Raw genomic sequence first — 21,045 nt, forward strand, 5'->3', positions numbered from 1 at the left:
AAGAGTGGTAACCAAATAACAGGAATTAAGAAAAATCTCTTCAGGGGCGCCTGAGTGGCACAGCGGTTAAGCATCTGCCTTCGGCTCAGGGCGTGATCCCGGCGTTACGGGATCGAGCCCCACATCAGGCTCCTCCGCTATGAGCCTGCTTCTTCCTCTCCTACTCCCCCTGCTTGTGTTCCCTCTCTCGCTGGCTGTCTCTCTGTCAAATAAATAAATTAAATCTTAAAAAAAAAAAAAGAAAAAAGAAAAATCTCTTCACTATGCTCGTGAGAGAAATTCTGGTAATTCAAATGGATCCCCCTAGATAACTTTGAAAAATAGAATAGAAAAAAAAAAAAAGAAGAAGTTTTCTGAGATGCCACGTTGTAGATCTGCCTGATAGAAGAGGGGAGCAGGAAATAATCTCCAAGACCCCTCTAAAGATAGCGTGACAACATGGGAGTGCTTTTTGTGTTTCAGGAGGAGAATCGAACCCTGGGAATTTGAAGTCTTCTTTGACCCCAGACAACTCCGTAAAGAGGCCTGCCTGCTCTATGAAATCCAGTGGGGCACAAGCCGTAAGATCTGGCGAAACTCAGGCAAAAACACCGCCAACCATGTGGAAATCAATTTTATAGAAAAATTTACTTTGGAAAGACAGTATTGCCCGTCCATCCCCTGCTCCGTCACCTGGTTCCTGTCCTGGAGTCCCTGTTGGGAATGCTCCAAGGCCATTAGAGCATTTTTGAGTCAACACCCTAGTGTGACTCTGGTTATTTACGTAGCACGGCTTTTCTGGCACATGGGTCCACAAAACCGGCAAGGACTGCGAGACCTCATTAACAGTGGCGTGACTATCCAGATCATGAGCGTCCCCGGTAAGAACAAAGAATCTTGAGTGTTTATGAGACTGTAGTGCTGGCCTGTTTCAAGGCCAGGACACTGATTATCCCACTCTGGAAGTCTCAGAAGTGGAAGTCCAAAAATAACATAAGAAAGGACCGTGTCTAAATTTCACGGTAAGGAAGTATCAAAAGGAGGACTCCTTTCTCCATTCCTGCCACTATGACCTCTCAGAGCCATTTTCATCTTTGTTCTTTTTTAGGGAGTCTGGGCGAGTGTAGCCCTTCTCCAACGACAAAGAGGCTAATGGGCTTTATATGATGTATATCTATAAGTTGGGCTCCCTTTAAAGTAACTTTCTGCTGTATTTGTTGAATGAACCAAGATTTGTGTTTCCTTAGAGTATGATCATTGCTGGAGGAATTTTGTCAACTACCCACCTGGAAAAGAAGATCACTGGCCAGGATACCCTGTGCTATGGATGAAGCTATATGCGCTGGAACTCCACTGCATAATTCTAGTAAGTTCCTTTAAGGGGCAGAGATTCTGATGCCCAAAGAAACATCCGTCTTCAAACTTCTTTTCTGATGAATTGGCATGTACTTTCCTCACCATCTCTTTGCCATTTATACTGAAATTTGGTTATTTAACTACTTGATCCATCTGAAGAAAATGTGAGAACAAAACAATCTCTTTGGAGGAAGAAAGCGGGAGAAGGGAGTGGATAAACTGGCCTAAGAGCTATGTGGACTCCACGTTAACTTGATATTATTATTATCATCATCATTATTACAACACTTATTGGCTCTACAGAACTGCAGATATTCTCCTTTCCCGTACTGGTGTGTGCCATCCTACTGAAGAAATGGAGGTGTCCCATTTGTATTCTCTTCAAAGTTGTTCAATAGTCTTCCAACTAATGTTTTTAAATGTTTGTTGTAGGGTCACCTGGGTGGCTTAGTCGGTTAAGCGGCCAGCTCTTGATTTTGGCTCAGGTCATGATCTTGCAGTCCAGGGATCAAGCCTCACATCAGGCTCCACACTCAGCAGGGAGTCTGCTTGAGGATTCTCTCTCCCTCTGCCCCCTCCCCACTCTCCCATTCACACTTCTCTCTTTCTCTCTCTCTCAAATAAGTAAATAAATATTAAAATAAAATAAAATAAAATAAAATAAAATAAAATGTTTCTGGTAATAATAGTATGAAGAAAAATATTACTTTAACTTTTTTTTTCCTTCCAGAGTCTCCCTCCGTGTTTAAAGATTTCAAGAAGAAGTCAGAATCAGCTTACATTGTTCAGACTTACTCTTCAAAACCGCCATTACCAAACTATTCCACCCCATGTCCTTTTAGCTACAGGGTTGATACAACTTCCTGTGACTTGGAGATGAATAGAATGGTTCCTTGTGTACACTGTTTCCATAGCACACCCTGAAGACCCATGGAAGAGTGAATGCCACTGGAATGTAGAAAATTTGTGTTTCTATACAAAAAAAATTGTGTTTCTATACATCAACAACAAATTATCTGAAAAAAGAAATTTTTAAAAATCCCATTCACAAATGCATCAAAAATAATAAAATACTTAGGAATAAATTTAACTAAGGAAGTGAAAGCTTATATACTGTAAAATCTATGACATTGATGAAAGACATTGGAAAACATGCAAATAAATGAAAAGATATCCCATGTTCACGGGTTGGTAGAATTAATATTGTTAAAAGGTCCATATTACCCAAAGTGATCCATAAATTCAATGTAATCCCTATCAAGATTCTAATGGCATTTTTTACAGAAATATAAAAAAATTCTGGGGTGCCTGGGTGGCTCAGTCGTTAAGCATCTGCCTTCGGCCCAGGGCGTGATCCCAGAGGCCCACATTGGCCTCCTCTGCTGGGAGCCTGCTTTTTCCTCTCCCACTCCCCCTGCCTGTGTTCCCTCTCCCACTGGCTGTGTCTTTCTCTATCAAATAAATAAATAAATAAATAAATAAATAAATAAATAAAACTAAACAATATGATTTTAAAATGGGCAAAGGACCCAAATAGACATTTTTCCAAAGAAGATACTCAAATGGCCAACACCTACATGAAAAGTTGCTTAACATAACTAATCATTAGGGAAATGCAAAACTACAATGAGATATCACCTCACCCTTGTTAGAATTTCTATCATCAAAAACATAAGTGATAACCAATGTTGGTGAGATTGTGGAGGAAAGGGAACAATTGTACACTGTCTGTGGGAATATAAGTGGTAGAGCCACCATGGAAAACAGTATGGAAGTTCCTCAAAAAATTAAAAATAGGGGCGCCTGGGTGGCTCAGTTGGTTAAGCATCTGCCTTCAGCTCGGGTCATGATCCTGGGGTCCAGGGATTGCGCCCCACATCGGCTCCTTGCTCAGTGGGGAGTCTGCTTCTCCCTCCCCCTGCTCCTTCTCTCTCTGTCTCTCTCTCTCTCTCTCGCTCATTCTTTCTCAAATAAATAAATAAATAAAATCTTTAAAAAAATAAAAAAATAGAGGGGCATCTAGGTAGCTCAGTGGGTTAAGCATCTGGCTTTGGTTCAGGTCATGATCTTGGGGTCCTGGGATCCAGTCCCATGTTGGGTTCCCCGCTCAACCAAGAGTGTGCTTCTCCCTCTCCCTCTGCACCTCCCCTCCGGTTGTGCTCTCTTGAATGCTCTCTCTCTCAAATAAATAAATAAACTCTTCAAAAAAAAGTACCTGAAGTAACTCTGTGACATTAAAAGAAAATTAAAAATAGAACTACCATATGGGCGCCTGAGTGGCTCAGTTGGTGGTTGAGCGTCCAACTCTTGATCTCAGGTCTTGATATCAGGGTTATGAGTTCAAGTCCTGTGCTGGGAGTGGAGCCTACCTAAAAAAAAAAAAAAAAAAAAACTACCCTATGATTCAACAATGTTTTTTCTGGGTATATATCTGAAGGAAATGAAATCACTATCTCAAGATATCTGTACCCCATGTTCATTACAACATTGTTTACAATAGTCAAGACATGTAAACAGCCTATGTGTCCATCAACAGGAATGAATAAAGAAGATGTGATGTATATTACACACACACACACACACACACACACACACACACACATATGTAGATGTGTGTACCCATACACATGCCCACACATGAATATTATATAGCCGTAAAAAAGGAGAAAATCCTGCTATTTGTGACAACATGGATGAAGCTTGAGGGCATTATGCTATTTAAAACAGACACAGAGGGGGCGCCTGGGTGGCACAGCAGTTAAGCGTCTGCCTTCGGCTCAGGGCGTGATCCCGCCGTTAAGGGATCGAGCCCCACATCAGGTTCCTCCACTATGAGCCTGCTTCTTCCTCTCCCACTCCCCCTGCTTGTGTTCCCTCTCTCGCTGGCTGTCTCTATCTCTGTCGAATAAATAAATAAAATCTTAAAAAAAAAAAAAGACACAGAGATACAAATACTACATGATCTCACTTATGTGCAGAATCTAAAATAGAGGGGCGCCTGGGTGGCACAGCGGTTAAGCATCTGCCTTCTGCTCAGGGTGTGATCCCGGCGTTCTGGGATCGAGCCCCACATCAGGCTCCTCCACTATGAGCCTGCTTCTTCCTTTCCCACTCCCCCTGCTTGTGCTCCCTCTCTCGCTGGCTGTCTCTATCTCTGTTGAATAAAAAAATAAAATCTTTAAAAAAAAAAAAAGAATCTAAAATAGAAACAAAGAAACAAAGAGAAGATTAGTTGTTGCCAGGGGCAGGGATGAAGGTAGTCAAAGGGTATGAACTTCCAGTTTTAAGATGAATGAATTCTGGGGATATAATGTACCACATGGTAATGATGTTTAACAATACCGTATTTTTTTTTTTTAAGATTTTATTTATTTATTTCAGAGAGACAGTGAGAGAGAGAGCACACACATAAGCAGTGGCAAGGGGTGAGGGAGAAGCAGACTCCCCGCTGAGCAGGGAGCCTGATGCAGGGCTTGATCCCAGGACCCTGGGATCATGACCTGAGCTGAAGGCAGATGCTTAACCGACTGAGGCACTCAGGCACCCCAACAGCACTGTATTGTATACTTGAAGTTTGCTAAGAGAGTGGATCTTAAATATTCTTACCACACACACACACTGACCACTGACACACACAACTGTAACTATGTGAGGTGATAAATGTGTTTACTCACTTTATCATAGTAATCATTTTGCAATATGTATTATATCAAACCATTATGTTGTACCCCTTAAACTTATACAAAGTTATATGTTAACTATGTCTCAATAATGCTGGAGGAAAAAAAAAGAGAGAGATTAAAAAAAAGAATCTAGAAATTTTACCAAACAGTAGTATCATGGATTGTGTCATCTATTGCCCTGTCACAAATTATTCCAATAACTTGTGGCTTAAGACAACAATAAATATCTATTACGTCAACATCATCAGGAATTCAGGAGCAACTTACTAGGGTGTTCCTGGCTCAGGATCTCTAAGATGCTCAAAGGGAACAACCCAGGTAGGTTTTTTCCCCCACAGAGTAGGTTGTCTTGAATTTTGTGAGATAAGACTGATGTTGTCTGCTCAGAAAAGTTTTTTTTTTTTTTTTAAAGATTTTATTTATTTATTTGACAGAGAGAGACAGCCAGCTAGAGAGGGAACACAAGCAGGGGGAGCAGGAGAGGAAGAAGCAGGCTCATAGCGGAGGAGCCTGACGTGGGGCTCGATCCCATAACGCCAGGATCACGCCCTGAGCCGAAGGCAGACGCTTAACCGCTGTACCACCCAGGCGCCCCTGCTCAGAAAAGTTTTAAACACGGAAGAGAGGAGAAAAAACTAGCCAGGGTGATAGTGAAGGGAGATCACAGGACAATAGTAGACTCAGTGAGTAATTACATAGTTTGGGGCAAGAGGCAAGAGGTCTAGGAAGAATGTATCCAAGAAAAAAAGTGAACTTCCAGTTGTCCCCCATTCTTGCCAACACTGGGTAATGGAAAAAGAGCCCCTCTGGGGACTGTCTGTTATTATCCTTCGCTCATTTATCTGCTGGTTTTGCCATCTCGCCTATATTAATATTTGTAAGAGAGCTTTGTACGTTAGAGAAAACAGCCATTTCTGTCATATGTATTTTTCCATCTTTTGATTTTGTTTTTGTTTTTTTCCCCTTTGGAGAAATGTTAAAATTTTATGTAGTCAAATATATAAATCTCGAGTTTCTATATCATGCTGACAAAGGTAATTTGTATATCGGGACTGTGATATTGTGAATTATAATTTGAATTGTAATAAATACATATTTGGTCTTCATCCATATTTCTAGCACAGAACTTTCTAAAACCCTTGGAATTTCCTAAGGGGCTGGAGGGATGAGAGATTAAAGTATCTTTTGTTATGTTAATGAGGTAACTTTTGGAATGCCTCGGGTCACTTAAGAAAGAGGGGTGGTTGCCCAGGGAACTGACCAAGTGATTAAAGGGTTGGAACTTTCAGTTCCAAGTTCCATGAGGGAGAGGGGCTGGAGGTTAAATGGATCACCAAAGGCCAATGATTTAATCCAGCATTGCCTAAACACTGGAGCCATCGTTTTTAAAAAGCCAAAGGGACAGGGTTTGAAGAGCTTCAGGGCTGGTGAACAGGTGGAGATTTGGGGAGAGCATTGCACCTGCAGAGGGCGTGGAAGCTCCCATCATTTCCCCACACCTTGTTCATTGTATCTCTTCCATCTGGTTGTTCCTGAGTTATATCCTTTTACAGGAAGCTGGCACTCTAGTAAGTAAAACGTTTCTCTGAGTTCTGTGAGCCGCTCTAGCAAATTAATCAAACCCTAGGAGTGGGTTGAGGGAGCCTCTGATTTATAGCCGGTTGGTCAAGAGCGCAGGTGACAGCCTGGACTTGTGATTGGTATCCTATTGCAGGGAGCTGTTGGAAACTCCCCATTTGTAGCCCGTCGGTCAAAACACAGGTAATAAGCCTGCCACTGGTGTCTGAAGACAGGAATGAGGGGGTGTGGGGGGTACGCAACAATCTTGTGAGACTGAGCCTTTATTCTGTGGAATCTGGTGCTATCTCCCAGTAGATAGTGTCAGAATTGAGTTGATGATGCCAGCTGGTGTCCTGGGCATTGCTTCGTGGTGTATATGGCGTAATCTCCCTCCCATGTTGGAATTGGGTCCAGAACCTCATTTAGGGACCCGCAAAATGGTGGCCAGTCCAGGTCACAAAACTAGCTGAAACCTAAGTCAGCCCATACTTATGAGCCATGCTTCATCGTTAAAGAAGCATCACATACACTAATCACAAGCCCCCCACCCCCCCACTGGGCTTTAGCTCACCGTACCCTAGAAGATAGGATCTGCTAGCCTTATGAGGAAATCCCTGACATCCTAGCTAATCATGCCAGGTTTCCAAGTTGTGGCTTCTAATGACTTACAAAACTCACTTTTGGCCAAACATCCCTCAGGAAGAGTGCTACATGGCTTGTGAGGCACTGGACTTCCCCCAGTCCATGGAAGATTTTCCCTTGAGGGAAGGAAATCAAACTTGATACTAAATTGTTTTACTTTCTTTGACAATACTTCTTAAGACCTTTACCTCTACCACCGAGTATAAATATATTCACTTCACCTCCTCACACCCAAGGTCGGGGGAGAGAGTTCACAAGAAAAATTGAGTAGACCCACTATGTTACAAGGGCCCATTTGGGATGGTGGTCTTAAATTTATAGTCTCTAATCTCGCTTTCGTGCGGCATTCTCCAGTCGCACTGAGCTGCCAAGGCGCAGGCATGAAGAGGGCGGATGGGGTTTTAGCAGACGGGAGCAAAAAAGTGAGGGGCAAAAAGCTTCGGACGAGTCTGAATCTGAGTTGGATAAGAAAGAAAATGAAGGAGAGGACTGGTAGGTTGGGAAAAAGTCAGAAAGGTCAACCAGCTGGAAATCCTGATAAGATCATTAAATAGGTCTTGTGGGTGTTATCTCCACAATGGAGCTTGAAGAATAGTGTGTTACGGTCAGAAACAGGATGGGTTAGCTATTTCGAAAGCCAAGTAGCTACAATTGATAACATTGCCGAGGGTGTGACCAAGGGAGTCTGTGCTTGAGTTTGAGTAGAAAAGTAGAAAGGAGGAGGAGGTCAAGTAACTGAGAGGTAAGCCCCATTATTGTCTTGCTGTTTTCTGGGTGTTCTTAACAAGTTTCAGAATTTTTCTTGGTGTTCTCACATGTTTCTTTTATTTATTTTTATTTGTTTATTTTTTTTCCATGTTTCTTCTAAGTAGATGAACTCTGGAATAATTTTGTGGAATTCTTAAAGGTCTGTTAGAATTTTCAAAATGGCCTTAGTGAGGCTGTAAATGCCAGGTAAAAAAGGCAACTTTTCCTCTATTTTCCAATAATGTGATACTGTCATGTGTCCATTTCTTCCCAGCTAAGCTTCTTGAAGTAATTGTGTAGACCCATTATTTTATCTACTTATCTTTTGCTCCTCAGCTCCTTTGGAATACCTATGCTAAGGACAGATAGACTGTCTTCAGTCTTTAGCACATACGTGCAGAGATGGAGTAAAACCACTCTGGGAGAATAGCAGTGAGTAAAACAGACCCCACCTTTGCTTTCATGGTGCTCAAATACTAGTTTTCTCTTACTATAAAAACACACTTCTCAAAAGGTCTCATCCATCTCCGTGACTTCAACTACCACCTGTAATCGGAAATTATAGTCATAATATATTAACAGTTGATATCCCCCAAGCACCAACTAAGTCAGAACATGGCACCAGCCAATCAGACAGCTAGTCTGGTTGCACTGTAATGTTGGCTGAATATCAGCCCAACCTACTATATATAAATATTATATGATAATATGATGTCTGAGAGTTAAGACAACAAACTGGAACCACCGGACTGCTCGAGTTCTAGCTCTGTTACTTCCTGCTGTGTGACCTGGGGCAAGTTACTTTACCTGTTTGCTCCAGTTTCATCCTCTAAGTGGGAGATAATAGAGTTCTTCTAGGGTTGTTAGGAGAATCACATGGAGAGCATTTAGAACAGCCTGGAATATAGTAAGCACTCAATAAATGAAAGCTGTTATTATTCATTATTCTACAACTATGTCTCTAATCCTGACCTTTCCCTCCCCTGAATTTCAAAGTTATAGTTTAAGTGGCTTCCCCCCACCCTCAGTTATACCGTGGATGCTTGGGAAACCTACAAGTTTCAGTATAATTAGCAGAGGCAGCCTTGCAAACAAATCGGGCAAACAAATTTTATATGTACTTGATTATAGGTACTGGGTTGAATGGGGGTAAGTAATAAAAACAGCAAATATATAAGGTACTCATCACATACCAGGTACTGTTGTAAGTTATTCGTATATGTGGCCCCACTTAATCTTAGCAACTGTCCCATCAAGTAAGTACTATTCTTTTTTTTTTTTTTTAAAGATTTTATTTATTTATTTATTTGACAGAGATAGAGACAGCCAGCGAGAAAGGGAGCACAAGTAGGGGCAGTGGGAGAGGAAGAAGCAGGCTCCCAGGAGAGGAGCCTGATGTGGGGCTCGATCCCATAACGCCGGGATCACGCCCTGAGCCGAAGGGAGACGCTTAACCGCTGTGCCACCCAGGTGCCCCAAGTAAGTACTATTCTTATTCCCACTTTATAGATAAGAAAACAAGCACAGAAAGGTCAAATGATTTGACCAAGGTCACGTAGCTACTAAGTATTAAACGACTGTGCCTCCAGACTTCAGCTCCTTGTCACAACACTCTACAGCCTCACCAAAGAGGAAGCAGTTATTTGTGGCATAAAGAGCATTTCTTACAACTTTCTTTACATATCAGATCTATTTCCCTCTGGATTTTACAATTCTAAGCTATCCCCCGGAGGAAGCAAGCTGTGGACACTTGTTCTGCAAGTTGGTATAACAGTATATCCTTTCATTATACCTGGGATCAGGACCCTGATGGTGACTTACTTTTTGATCTTTTAAACATCTGATCCTTTATCATGAAAGATATATTCTTCATTTTAGTATAAACAGTTAGTTTTCTGAGATAGAACCATTTCGGTTTGCTCGGACAGCCCTGCCTAATTATTAAAGAGGAAATGAACGCTGCTGGAAGCAAAGTGAAAGTTGGGGTCAAAGGAACTAACGAAATTGAATCACGTTCTGAATAACTACCTTCAGAGCAAGTGAACACACAGATGTGTGTACCTATGTACACAACTGGATAATAAATTTTGACCTGCCCACAAAGAAGTAAAAAAGAACATAATTTTTACACAGTATAATGAGAAGGATTCTATTCATGTTTCTAGTGTTGATGACAGTCACTTATCTTCACGGAGACCCTATATTTTCTGAGAACTGGCATCCTTTGAAACTGGCAAGACAGTGTTTCCCAAACTTAAATCATCAGAGACAAATTACAAATTTTCATGTACAAATACACTGGGGGGCTCCTGGGGGGCCCAATCATTAAGGCTAGGCTCAGGTCATGATCTGAGGGTCCTGGGATAGAGCCCCACATGGGGATCCCTGCTTAATGGGGAGTCTGCTTCTCCCTGTCTTTCTGCCCCTCTCCCTGGCTCATTCTCTTTCTCTCTCTCTCAAATAAATAAATAAAATCTTTAAAAAAAAAAAGAATACACTGGATCATCTGGAATAACTGTTTTATAATAGAAGTGTCAATGTCAAGCGACGTCTAAAGGAGAGCACCAGGTACTGTACCAAAGAAAGAGGAACAGTAGCTTGAATAAATTAAAATTATGGGGGGGGTGCCTGGGTGGCACAGTCGTTGGGCGTCTGCCTTCGGCTCAGGGCGTGATCCCAGCTTTCTGGGATCGAGCCCCACTTCAGGCTCCTCCGCTGGAAGCCTGCTTCTTCCTCTCCCACTCCCCCTGCTTGTGTTCCCTCTCACTGGCTGTCTCTCTGTCAAATAAATAAATAAAATCTTCTTTAAAAAATTAAAATTATGGGACAGAGGAGCCATCCTGGGACACAGGATGGAATTCTGAGCTTAAGCTATTGCCATATAAGTGATTGCCATATTTATTTTGTAGTATATACATATGAAATCTCAACTTTGTGTGAACTAATGTGCAAACATTTCATTAAAAATAGTATCGTAACTTTCTTAGTTAGGAAAAAAAAAAAGTGTGAGAGTTTATACTCCAAGTAGATGATCACCACAAGTTCCTTCTAATTTTATCATTCTCTCATTGACTGATTTTGCGTTTTTCAGACTCTAGTTCCACTTCACCAATCTTTATGAAGGCCTTTGCAAACTTCTGTAGCTCACCGCTTTCAATAGTCTTTATCCCTCCTGGCTTAATTTTGGGTTTGGATCTCATCTCTGATAAAGGGTACAAGCAGTCCCTGTGGGATTTAAATCAGAAGGAAAAAAAAGCCCAGTTTCATGGCCCATGACAGCTTTAAAACCCCAGGGGCAGATTTTATTTGATTAACACTCAGAGGTGGTTGTTTGTGCCGGGCCGGTTTCACGGTCCAAAGATTAGAACAGCTTGCTATGCTTCAGCCTAGCCCGGCTCTGTGCCTGTCTCGCCAATGGTGTGTGACTTCAGACAAGTTCTCTCCTGAGCTGGCCTCTCCGCAGCTCACCTGTCCGGGTCCTGACAGTCGCACCTTGCCCTTGCCTCTCAGCCACGATGTGGGACCCCTCCTGAGCTGTTACTAGCCCCAGGACACTTCACGATCTCTTTTTGGCTCCCTTAAGCCCTATTCTCACCTTGTCAATAGTAAAAAGTGTGCCGTCTGTTGCTGCCGTTTTTATGAACTCAATGGGAAACACATTCGTGCTTCTCCCAGGTTGTAGGCACTCGCACTGTTTGGTGATTGTCTTCGTGAACTAGTGTGTGGATGCATGTATTGGTTTGTCGTTATGGCTTACAGAGCCAGGAATAAAGCCAGGAAAATAAATAAAGCCAGCCCTCAGCTTGGACACCGGTATGGCACGGGACGTAAGCACGCCTCTTGTATACCCAAGTATGCAGTGCAAGCAACTGGATCCTGTCTTTGGTTCACATGGTCTTCCCACTGCATCAAGTATTAGAGATGGCCAAGGACTCAGAGGAAGGCCGGCGGTTTCCCAAGCATCTACTCTTTTTCATTTTTATTGGGGCTGGATGCTGGTTTGTGAGCTAGAAGTTTCAGCAAGGGTGTATCTGAGTAAAGAGGGGTTGTTGGAGATGAGAATCTAAAGGGTTTATTAACTCTATCAGCACAGTAGCTTTAAAAGGAGGGGACAGTCTTCCAGCTCGGACTGGAGGTAGGGGAGACCTATCAGGAAGCAAACCAGTCAACTTCTGTAGCTTGGATTTTCTATTAGTACTTGATGTTTTCACTTTATGCTACAACTTATCAAATATCTTAGAAAAGCTGGTGGGTGGTGTAGATCTCCCTGGGCTTGTGATAGTGTGGAGTGGTTTGAGCAAGTTCCTAGGATGAAGCCGGGACTGCTGAAGAATGGCGTGCTCTTGACGGAGGAGTAAATTCTTCTATGGGATTTCCGCGAAGGTAAGGTTGGTGAGTCGGTCACATCCCTGAGAGAATAATGGCAGAGGCCTTCTCCTGGGTTCTGACTAGTCATTAAGTAGAGGACTTGTGCACTGTTTTGTAGAATAATGATCTAGAATGAGAGCTGTCTAAGAGATTATATAGTCGGGTAAGCAATAGAGGGAGAATAAGCTCAAGTCTTAAAATAATAAGGAAAATTACCCTGTATCTTTCTGAGCCCCCAAATCCCTGAAGAGGGAAATGTTTGTACAGTTTTCCTACCTGTATCCCAAATCACATTTCCATGGAGAGGCACGCACTTCCTTAAGAACTTCCTTATACCGTAGGGAATAAACTTTTCAGCCTTCAGTAAAGTTTTATATATCACTTCAAGTCATTTTTTCCCTGAAACAACATATATTCCCTGTATGATAAGTAAAGAATAATAAAACCATGCTGAAATATAGATTTGAGGCTGCCAACGTCCTTTACACCAGCCTTAAAATTGAGGCACAAATTAAAAAGGTGTTGCAGGGACACCTGGGCGGCTCAGTCGGTTAAGCAGCTGCCTTCAGCTCAGGTTGATCTCGGGGTCCTGGGATCGAGCCTGGGACAGGCTTCCTGCTCGGTGGGGAGACTGCTTCTCCCTCTCCCTCTGCCCCCCCCACTTGTGCTCTCTCTCTCTCTCTCTCTCTCAAATAAATAAAATTTTTTTAAAAAGGGAGTTCATTGCATATCATAGAAACTTTGTCTTATAAGGAAATAGTAAAACCATGTAGGGATGGAAAAATGTTCCATTCTGCTACGTTTTTTGGCTAGTGTAATAATTACATTGACAAAAGGCAGATTAACAGGAAGAAAGCTAATTTAATTTTATATGTACAGTAGCCCCATTAAAATATGAGACTCAAAGAAGTGACCAAAGCAGGGAGCTTTTAGACAAAGAAACTCAAATTTGTGAAGAATTGGCAGGACAACGGGGTTTGCGCTTCAGACAGTTACATAGTGACGAAGTAACAAGACTTGCTTATACAGCCTTCTCGGTCCTAAATTCTCTGTCTCTGTTGAGAAGGATGCCTTCCACCCTCCCCGTCCAGGGAAGGTACCTTTCACACGGGAGATTTATCTCCTGCTTCCAGAAGGATGAAGGAGGGTCAGAGTGTCCTTGCACCAGCTGTTTCTCAAGTTCCTTTGATTCACAATAATCAATATGCTGAAGTGGAATATTTGGGGGTGGCATATTCGCTCCTTCAACCAGAAAATGTTAAACCTGAGAATGACAAGAATCTGCCATCTGTGTTTGATAAAACAAGAGACACTGTCAGGGGTTGAAGGGAATACCCAGTGCAGTATATGACCTGGCTGGGGGGTGAGGGCATTCTCAGGTTCACTAACTAGACGCATTCACGGCCTTGGGAAAGAGGCATGTTTAAGAGACAGTCATGAGTGATGGGTCAAGGAGATCACTAGGAGCTATTTTAAGACCTGTAGGCCTGAGGCAGTCCTTTGTTGGGGCATGCTTTATATTCTTTTATGAGATGATCAGTTAAGGGCAGCCATAAGAAGAGACTGAGACACTCAGGAAAAATTTACTCTATTCACAAGTTCTAGAGACAGGAGGCATAGCATGTGACACAGGGCCCCATGAAAGAACATCAGAGTGGTCAGGAAGCAGAAGACTGGAGGGAGTAGAAGGTTTAGGGGAGCGACTGCATTGGAGTTTCCAGGGAGAAAGGCAAGTCCTTAGTTTAGGACTATCTAGTTTGAATAAAATTTTTGGGCTCTAACCTGTAGAAATGGTCCCTCCTTGCCTGATATCTGGCCCTGGGATGAATAAGGAAGAGGAATTTTGCCTCCTGGGGCATATGGGCCACCTAGGGGAGGTATGGCTGGGGATTTGTTAGTTTGATGTCAAGGACATGCTGGGTCCTTGCTGTCTCTAAGAATTGGCTGGCTTCAGCTCAGGGCTTAGGCCATGATGCCAGGGACCTGGGATGGAGCCCCATGTCAGGCTCTCTGCTCAGTGGGGAGCCTGCTTCTCCCTCTCCCTCTGCCTGCCACTCCCCCTGCTTGTTCTCTTTCTCCCTCTCTGTCAAATAAATAAATAAAATCTTAAAAAAAAAAAAAAGAGTGCTTTTAAAAAAATATGTACAACACAGGGGACCCTATTATGTATCAGTTGTTTATGTGGAACATTAAATTTATTTGTGAGTTAAGTAACTATTGGCCAATTGGTATGCTCTGTTTTGTTGGTATTTAATTAAATATTTATTTACTTTGCTTTTCAGGAATTTGGCAATGGATAGCTGGGTATTTTAGAGGTGTTTGCTTTTAGGTCTCAAATAGTTTTTAGACCTCTGAAAAGTTTATAAGGCCTAGGGTAGCTCAGACTCTAGAAGATAACCTAGTTTACCAAATCTCCTGATGTCCTTTATCTACCTTCACATTTTTTAGGAGGGATTGGTTGTGGTAATCTCAAATTTTAATGGATATCATATCAGCCCTCCTCTCAGTAAGACCAGACAGATTCACCCTTGACTAATGTACTTGCAATCTTTGGCTTGCTGTGATACCAGGCATCAACTGATCTGATCCACTACAGAAAAGATAAAGCTGTCTGCTCTCCATCAAAACAGCACATATTTATTATTTGTGCCTCCTGGACAAGAGAAATTGTAGCCTGGGTGCAGGCAATCTCAGTAGAAGTAAGAATCTGCTGATGAGCTTGACCTGTAGCCTGGTTTAAGGTGAAATCAACTGGGCACCTGGGTTCACTTGGTTAAGTGTTTGCCTTTGGCTCAGGTCATGATCCCAGGGTCCTGGGATCGAGCCTCACATTGTGGGGGGGGGGTTCCCTGCTCAGTGGGGAGTCTGCTTCTCTCTCCCTCTGCCCCTCCTCCCCACTTGTGCGTGCTCTCTCTCTCAAATGAATAAATAAAATCTTAAAAAAAAAAAAAGATTCCCTCTCCCCTACTCTCTCTGCCCCTCCCCTCCCCGCATGCTCTCTCTCTTAAAAAAAAAAAAGATGCAATCAATCAGAACAATGTCTGTTATCAAAGGTCTGTCATGTTTCACATGATCTTCTAAGACAATGATGGACAAAAGAATACAAATCCTGTAATTATCCCTCATACAGTCAAAGTTTATGAAACAACAATTTCTGATTAGTGATCTTGATCCCCAATTCTTCCCTGCTCATTGTTTCCTCAACCTAGCGCATCCACCATTCCACTGAAGCCCTTGTTCACTTCCGCATAGTTAAATTCAGGCAGTACTTACTATCTTATCTGCCTCGAACCACTCCTTTCTGAAAACTCCCTACTCCTTTGCCTCCGTGGATGCTGCTCCCTTGGTTTCCCTTTTTTCCCTCTGGATGTCTCTTCTGAGACCATTCTTAGATGATTCTTTCCCTTTCTGCACCTTACATGTCTGTGCCCCCCAGTTCTCTCTCATTTGTTTGCATTTTATATACTTTCTTCTTGGGGACCTCCCACATGCATGGATTCATTTAGGAAAGTATAAGGCTGATAGCTACCAAATCTATTTTTTCCAACCCACATCTCTTATTTATAACCATTTTCCTGCTTTAACATGTCTCAACATAAACCCATTGTCCTTAGGAAACAACAGATGTTGGTGAGGTTGTGGAGAAAGGGGAACCCTCTTACACTCTTGGTGGGAAGGCAAACTGGTACAGTCACTCTGGAAAACAGTATGGAGGTTATTCAAAAAGTTAAAAATAGAGCTACCCCATGACCCAGCAATTGTATTACTGGGTATTTATCCAAAGGATACAAACATAGTGATCCGAAGGGGCACCTGCACCCCAATGTTTATAGCAGCAATGTCCACAATAGCCAAAGTATGGAAAGAGCCCAGATGTCCATCAACAGATGAATGGATACCATACCGTGTGTGTGTGTGTGTGTGTGTGTGTGTGTGTGTGTGTGTGTGTGATGGTATATTTCTAGGCCATCAAAAAGAATGAAATCTTGCCATTTGCAACGATGTGGATGACACTAGAGGGTATTACACTAAGTGAAATAAGTCAGTCAAAGAAAGACAAATATATGATCTCACTCGTATGTAGAATTTAGGAAACAAAACAGATGAACATAGGGGAAGGCAGGGAAAAATCAAATAAGATGAAAATAGAGAGGGAGGCAAACCATAAGAGACTCTGAACTATAGGAAGCAAACTGAGGGTTGCTGGAGAGGAGAGGGGTGGGAGGATGGGGTGACTGGGTGACGGGCATTAAGGAGGCACGTGATGGAATGAGCACTGGGTGTTGTATGCAACTGATGAATCACTGAACTCTACGTCTGGAACTAATACTACTCTATATGTTAACTAGCTTGAATCAAATAGAGAAATTTGAAAACCCCATAAACCCATTGTCTTTATCACCCTATTCTTTTTTTTTCCTCCTTCATTTTCTTTCTCGGTGGTGAGATCACCATCGAGTCATTTTCAAAGTGGAAACCTAGCAGTTACCCTCAACCACAACCTCTTCCACAACTAATTAGCTAAGGCAGATGCTGTTCCCCAACATTCAGCAGCCCTCTCCCTCATCCATGACTCCAGTCCTGCCTTAAAGTCCTCCTCCCTTTTATCCAGGCCTAACTGCAATAGTATTTAAGAAATCTTCCAGTCTCCAGTTGATCCTGTCTCATTCATCCCCCAGCCTGCTGCCAGAACGTTCCTAAATGGCAAATTGCATCAAATTAGCCCCCCCTTGGAAAAAAACATTCTTTCAGATATTCTCCATAGCCTTTAGTTTTTAAATTAGACTCCTCAACTCAAGACAAGGGTTTTCATGGGGTGCCTGGGCGGCTCAGTTAAGCGTCTGCCTTCAGCTCAGGTCATGGTCCCAGGGTCCTGGGATTGAGCCCCACGTCCGTTGTCCATCGGGCTCCCTGCTTAGCAGAGAGTCTGCTTCTCCCTCTCCCTGGGCCTGTCTCTCCTGCTTGTGCATTCTTTCTCTCTCTGGAATAAATAAAATATTAAAAAAAAAAAAAGGCAAGGGTTTTCATGATCAGGCTCCAGCTTATGGAGATCGGCTTTATCTCCAACCACCCCCTCCTCCCACCACTTAAGTCACACCAATTTCTATCTTCTGCACTACTTTAAACCTCTCAGTCTTTAAACATGCTATTCTTTCTGCTAAGTGTACCCTTACCACTTTTCACTCCTAACTTCTTTTGACATAAGCAAGAGAACTGGGAGGAGGCATAAGCGGAACTCTGGAATGCTAGTAATGTTCTATTTCTTTTTTTTTTTTAAAAAGATTTTATTTATTTATTTGACACAGAGATAGAAACAGCCAGCGAGAGAGGGAACACAGCAGAGGAGTGGGAGAGGAAGAAGCAGGCTCACAGCAGAGGAGCCTGATGTGGGGCTCGATCCCATCACGCCGGGATCACGCCCTGAGCCGAAGGCAGACGCTTAACGACTACGCCACCCAGGGGCCCCAGTAATGTTCTATTTCTTGATCTTGGTGTTTGTCATACATTCATGAAAATTCTCAAAGTGTCATTTGTGATTCATGCACTTTTCTCTATGTGCATAATATTTTAATTAAAAAATTATTTAAAACTTAAAAATATTAAGCTCCTGGGTATTCTGCTCTGGGAAGCTTTCTTTGGAACTTCAGGCTAATTAAAACAACTTCCTCCACACGTACGTCTGTGTACTTGTGTCACATTGGGGCTTGCTAGCCTCTCTCTTTTCTAGGAGCTTTTGAAGGGGGAAGATTGTTTCTTTTCTTTTTTTTTTTTTTTAAATAATGATTTTTTATTATATTATGTTAGTCACCATACACTACATCCCCGGTTTTCGATGTAAGGCTCGATGATTCATTAGTTGTGTATAACACCCAGTGCACCATGCAATACGTGCCCTCCTTACTACCCATCACCGGTCTATCCCTTTCCCCCACCCCCCTCCCCTCTGTAGCCCTCAGTTTGTTTCTCATAGTCCATAGTCTCTCATGGTTCATTCCCCCAAAGGGAGAAGATTGTTTCTCATTAACCTTGTAGCATGAGTACCCACCACAGTGTTTGACAAAAATAGTAGGTGCTTAAAAGATAGATGATACACAAGCAGAAGTGTCCTCTTCCTCTGCTTTGAAGGAGACATCGCCAGCCTGACCATAGTCACTAGAAAACGGAATTCAGTTGCAGAGTTTTGAGATAGAGCTCTGTTCCTACCAAAATCAACAACTTTTATTAGGAACTGAAGAGTTATGCTAAGGCTGAATAGAGGAGAATCAAGATGGAAATATCAGGAATAGACACAGATGCAAAACCTAGAACAGAGATTAGAATTGAGGTGATTCAATGACACTGAGTTTAGAGGACAGACAGGCCAGACATAAGCCAAGGGGGTCCTGGTGATGGTGAGAAACACGAGCTGGCCTTGGGCTTAGAGTTTAGAATTGCAGTGCTCTCAGGTTCCTGCATGAGTCACACTGGCTTATGGGATCAGGGGATGGGGAGGCAGGCAATTAGGCAAGGACGGGGACCACTGGGTGAGACCTAGGGGCCCAGATGCAATGTATTTCTCTGAAATACAGCTGTTTCCAATGTCTACACTCCAGTCAATGTAGAAACCTGTGATTTGCTTTGAATTCACTCTCCCTTTGCAATGTTCATAGCTAATCACTCATCTCTTCGAAGTCTATAAGCTTCGTTCATCTATAAATGAGAGGTTCATGCCTCTCGTTTCTAATTCCCGCTGATACCACCTTAGTAAGAACATGTTTTGAACAGCCCAAAAGATGGTCGAGGCAATTAAATTGTCTTTCTTTGGGGAATTTGAAAAAATTGCCGATTAGCCTTAATGTTTACAAATAAAAAAACAGGATGGGAGCACTCATGAGGGATTATACGCAAGTTCGGTGTTATGAAACAAACTTGGAGTAAGCAGAGAGAGTCAGCTAAGAAGGGAGGTGAACGGGGGTGCTTGGCTGGCTCAGTTACTGGAGTGCGTGACTCTTGATCTCCGGGGTTGTGAGTTCAAAGCCCTACCTTGGGTGTAGAGCTCACTTGAAAATAAAACCTTAAAAATAAATAAATAAATAAATAAATAAGGGAGGTGAACAGAGGGAAGCCTGAGGGGAAAAAAAGGAGACTCTAAGAGAGACAGAGGTCACATGGTCCCTGAAAAAAGAGAAAAAGTAGGCAGTCACAGAACCGTATCAGTTGCAAGTAAAACCATCTTACTTTTCCAGTTAGTCTACCTGTGGCTATGAAAGAAATCTCCTTTTTGTGTGTAAATCGAGCCGGTCTCTACAACTAAATGAGCTACATTAATAGAAGTAAACTTCAGAGTCACGGATACTAAATTTCAATCTACTTTGGTAGCTGACTGTGGGGTTATACTGTAGCGACCAAGTGAGGTGACGTGTTAAGCAGCTAGCCCCACGATGGGCCTAAGGTCTGCACTCAAAGATGGTTACTATGGGGGCGCCTGGGTGGCTCAGTCAGTTGAGCGTCTGCCTTCGGCTCAGATCATGATCTCAGGGTCCTGGGATCTCAGGGTCCTGGGATTGAGCCCCGCGTAAGGCTCCACGCTCAATGGGGAGTCTGCTTCTCTCTGTGCCCCTCCCCCTGCTTGTGCGTGCAGCTCTGTCTCTTTCTCAGATAAATTTTTAAAAATCTTTTCTAAAAGTTTAAAAATGGTGGTTCTATGTCTTTTTTTTCTGTTCTTTACATACACATACTGTGACATGTGTTTTTATGAGTCAATGTGCCTAGGCCCAGGTATTCAATCAAACACTAACCCAGCTGTTACTCTGGGATAGTCTCTTGATAAGACTGAAGTCCGTAATCAGTTCACTGGAAGATTCCTAGATAATCTGGGTGGGCCTGATTGAATTAGTTTAAAGGATGGAATAGAACCCAGGCTTCCACCTGAGCGCGAAAGCTTTGGCTCCTGCTATAAAGCTCCCGCCTGTTTTCCTAGCGGCCAGCACGCAGACTCCAGACTTGTTCTGCAAACGCCTACGATCATGTAAGACAATCCCTGATTAAAAGTCTCCCATTTCTCTTTCTCTTGGTGAACTCTAATAGACTCTTTCGTACAGATTGCTCAACCCTCAAAAGTGTTTCATAAATGATTGGTAGGAGGAGGAAGAAAGCTTTTAGACATTGAAAGAAAGACCATGCCTCTGCTAGACTTACTTTCCTGGAATTTTCTCAATTCCTTAAAGTGGTGGAATATTCTATATGTTAGTAAATAAACTAACAGTGGTGAACATGAGGTGATAAATATAAGTCTCAAGTTTTCAGGGGTATTTTCTTCGCTTCAATTTAGTTCTTCAAAGCTTATAGTTATACTTTTGTTGAAATGTATGGAGTGAAAAGTGAAAGTTCCCTCTCTCCTGCCTGCTTCCATCCAGTTTTTCTCTCTGGATAAAACCACAGCTAACAGTTTGGATTTTATCGCTTCAGCGTTTTTGCTGAGCATATATTTATATGAAAATGTGTATGTGTACGTAAAAGTTTCGTTTACGTATACATATACACATATGAAAGCATAAATGAGATCAAGCTATACAAAGTGGTTTAAAATAATTTTTCTTCACTTAGTAATACGTTTTGAATATTTTTCTATGTCTTTTCTTTCTTTTTTACTGGCTGCTTGGAGTTCATTTTCTACTTGGTGCAAGACCCATGGTTCCAGGGCGTCAGGAAAGCTTGTTAGTTTGGATAC

The 21,045-nt window shown here is 42.4% G+C and overlaps 1 protein-coding gene across 1 annotated transcript; it reads left to right on the plus strand.

Annotated features, from left to right (window-relative positions):
* Nucleotides 1-263: 263 nt before the first annotated feature.
* On the plus strand, nt 264-2,248 carry APOBEC1 (apolipoprotein B mRNA editing enzyme catalytic subunit 1). Its single transcript, XM_008697513.1, has 4 exons — nt 264-284; nt 386-860; nt 1,227-1,345; nt 2,066-2,248. Exons 1-4 carry the CDS (start codon nt 264-266, stop codon nt 2,213-2,215), a joined length of 765 nt encoding a protein of 254 aa, XP_008695735.1. The 3' UTR covers nt 2,216-2,248.
* The last annotated feature ends 18,797 nt before the right edge of the window (nt 2,249-21,045 follow it).

Source organism: Ursus maritimus, unplaced genomic scaffold (assembly GCF_017311325.1).
Source record: "Ursus maritimus isolate PB19 unplaced genomic scaffold, ASM1731132v1 scaffold_26, whole genome shotgun sequence".
Classification (NCBI taxonomy): Eukaryota; Metazoa; Chordata; class Mammalia; order Carnivora; family Ursidae; genus Ursus; species Ursus maritimus.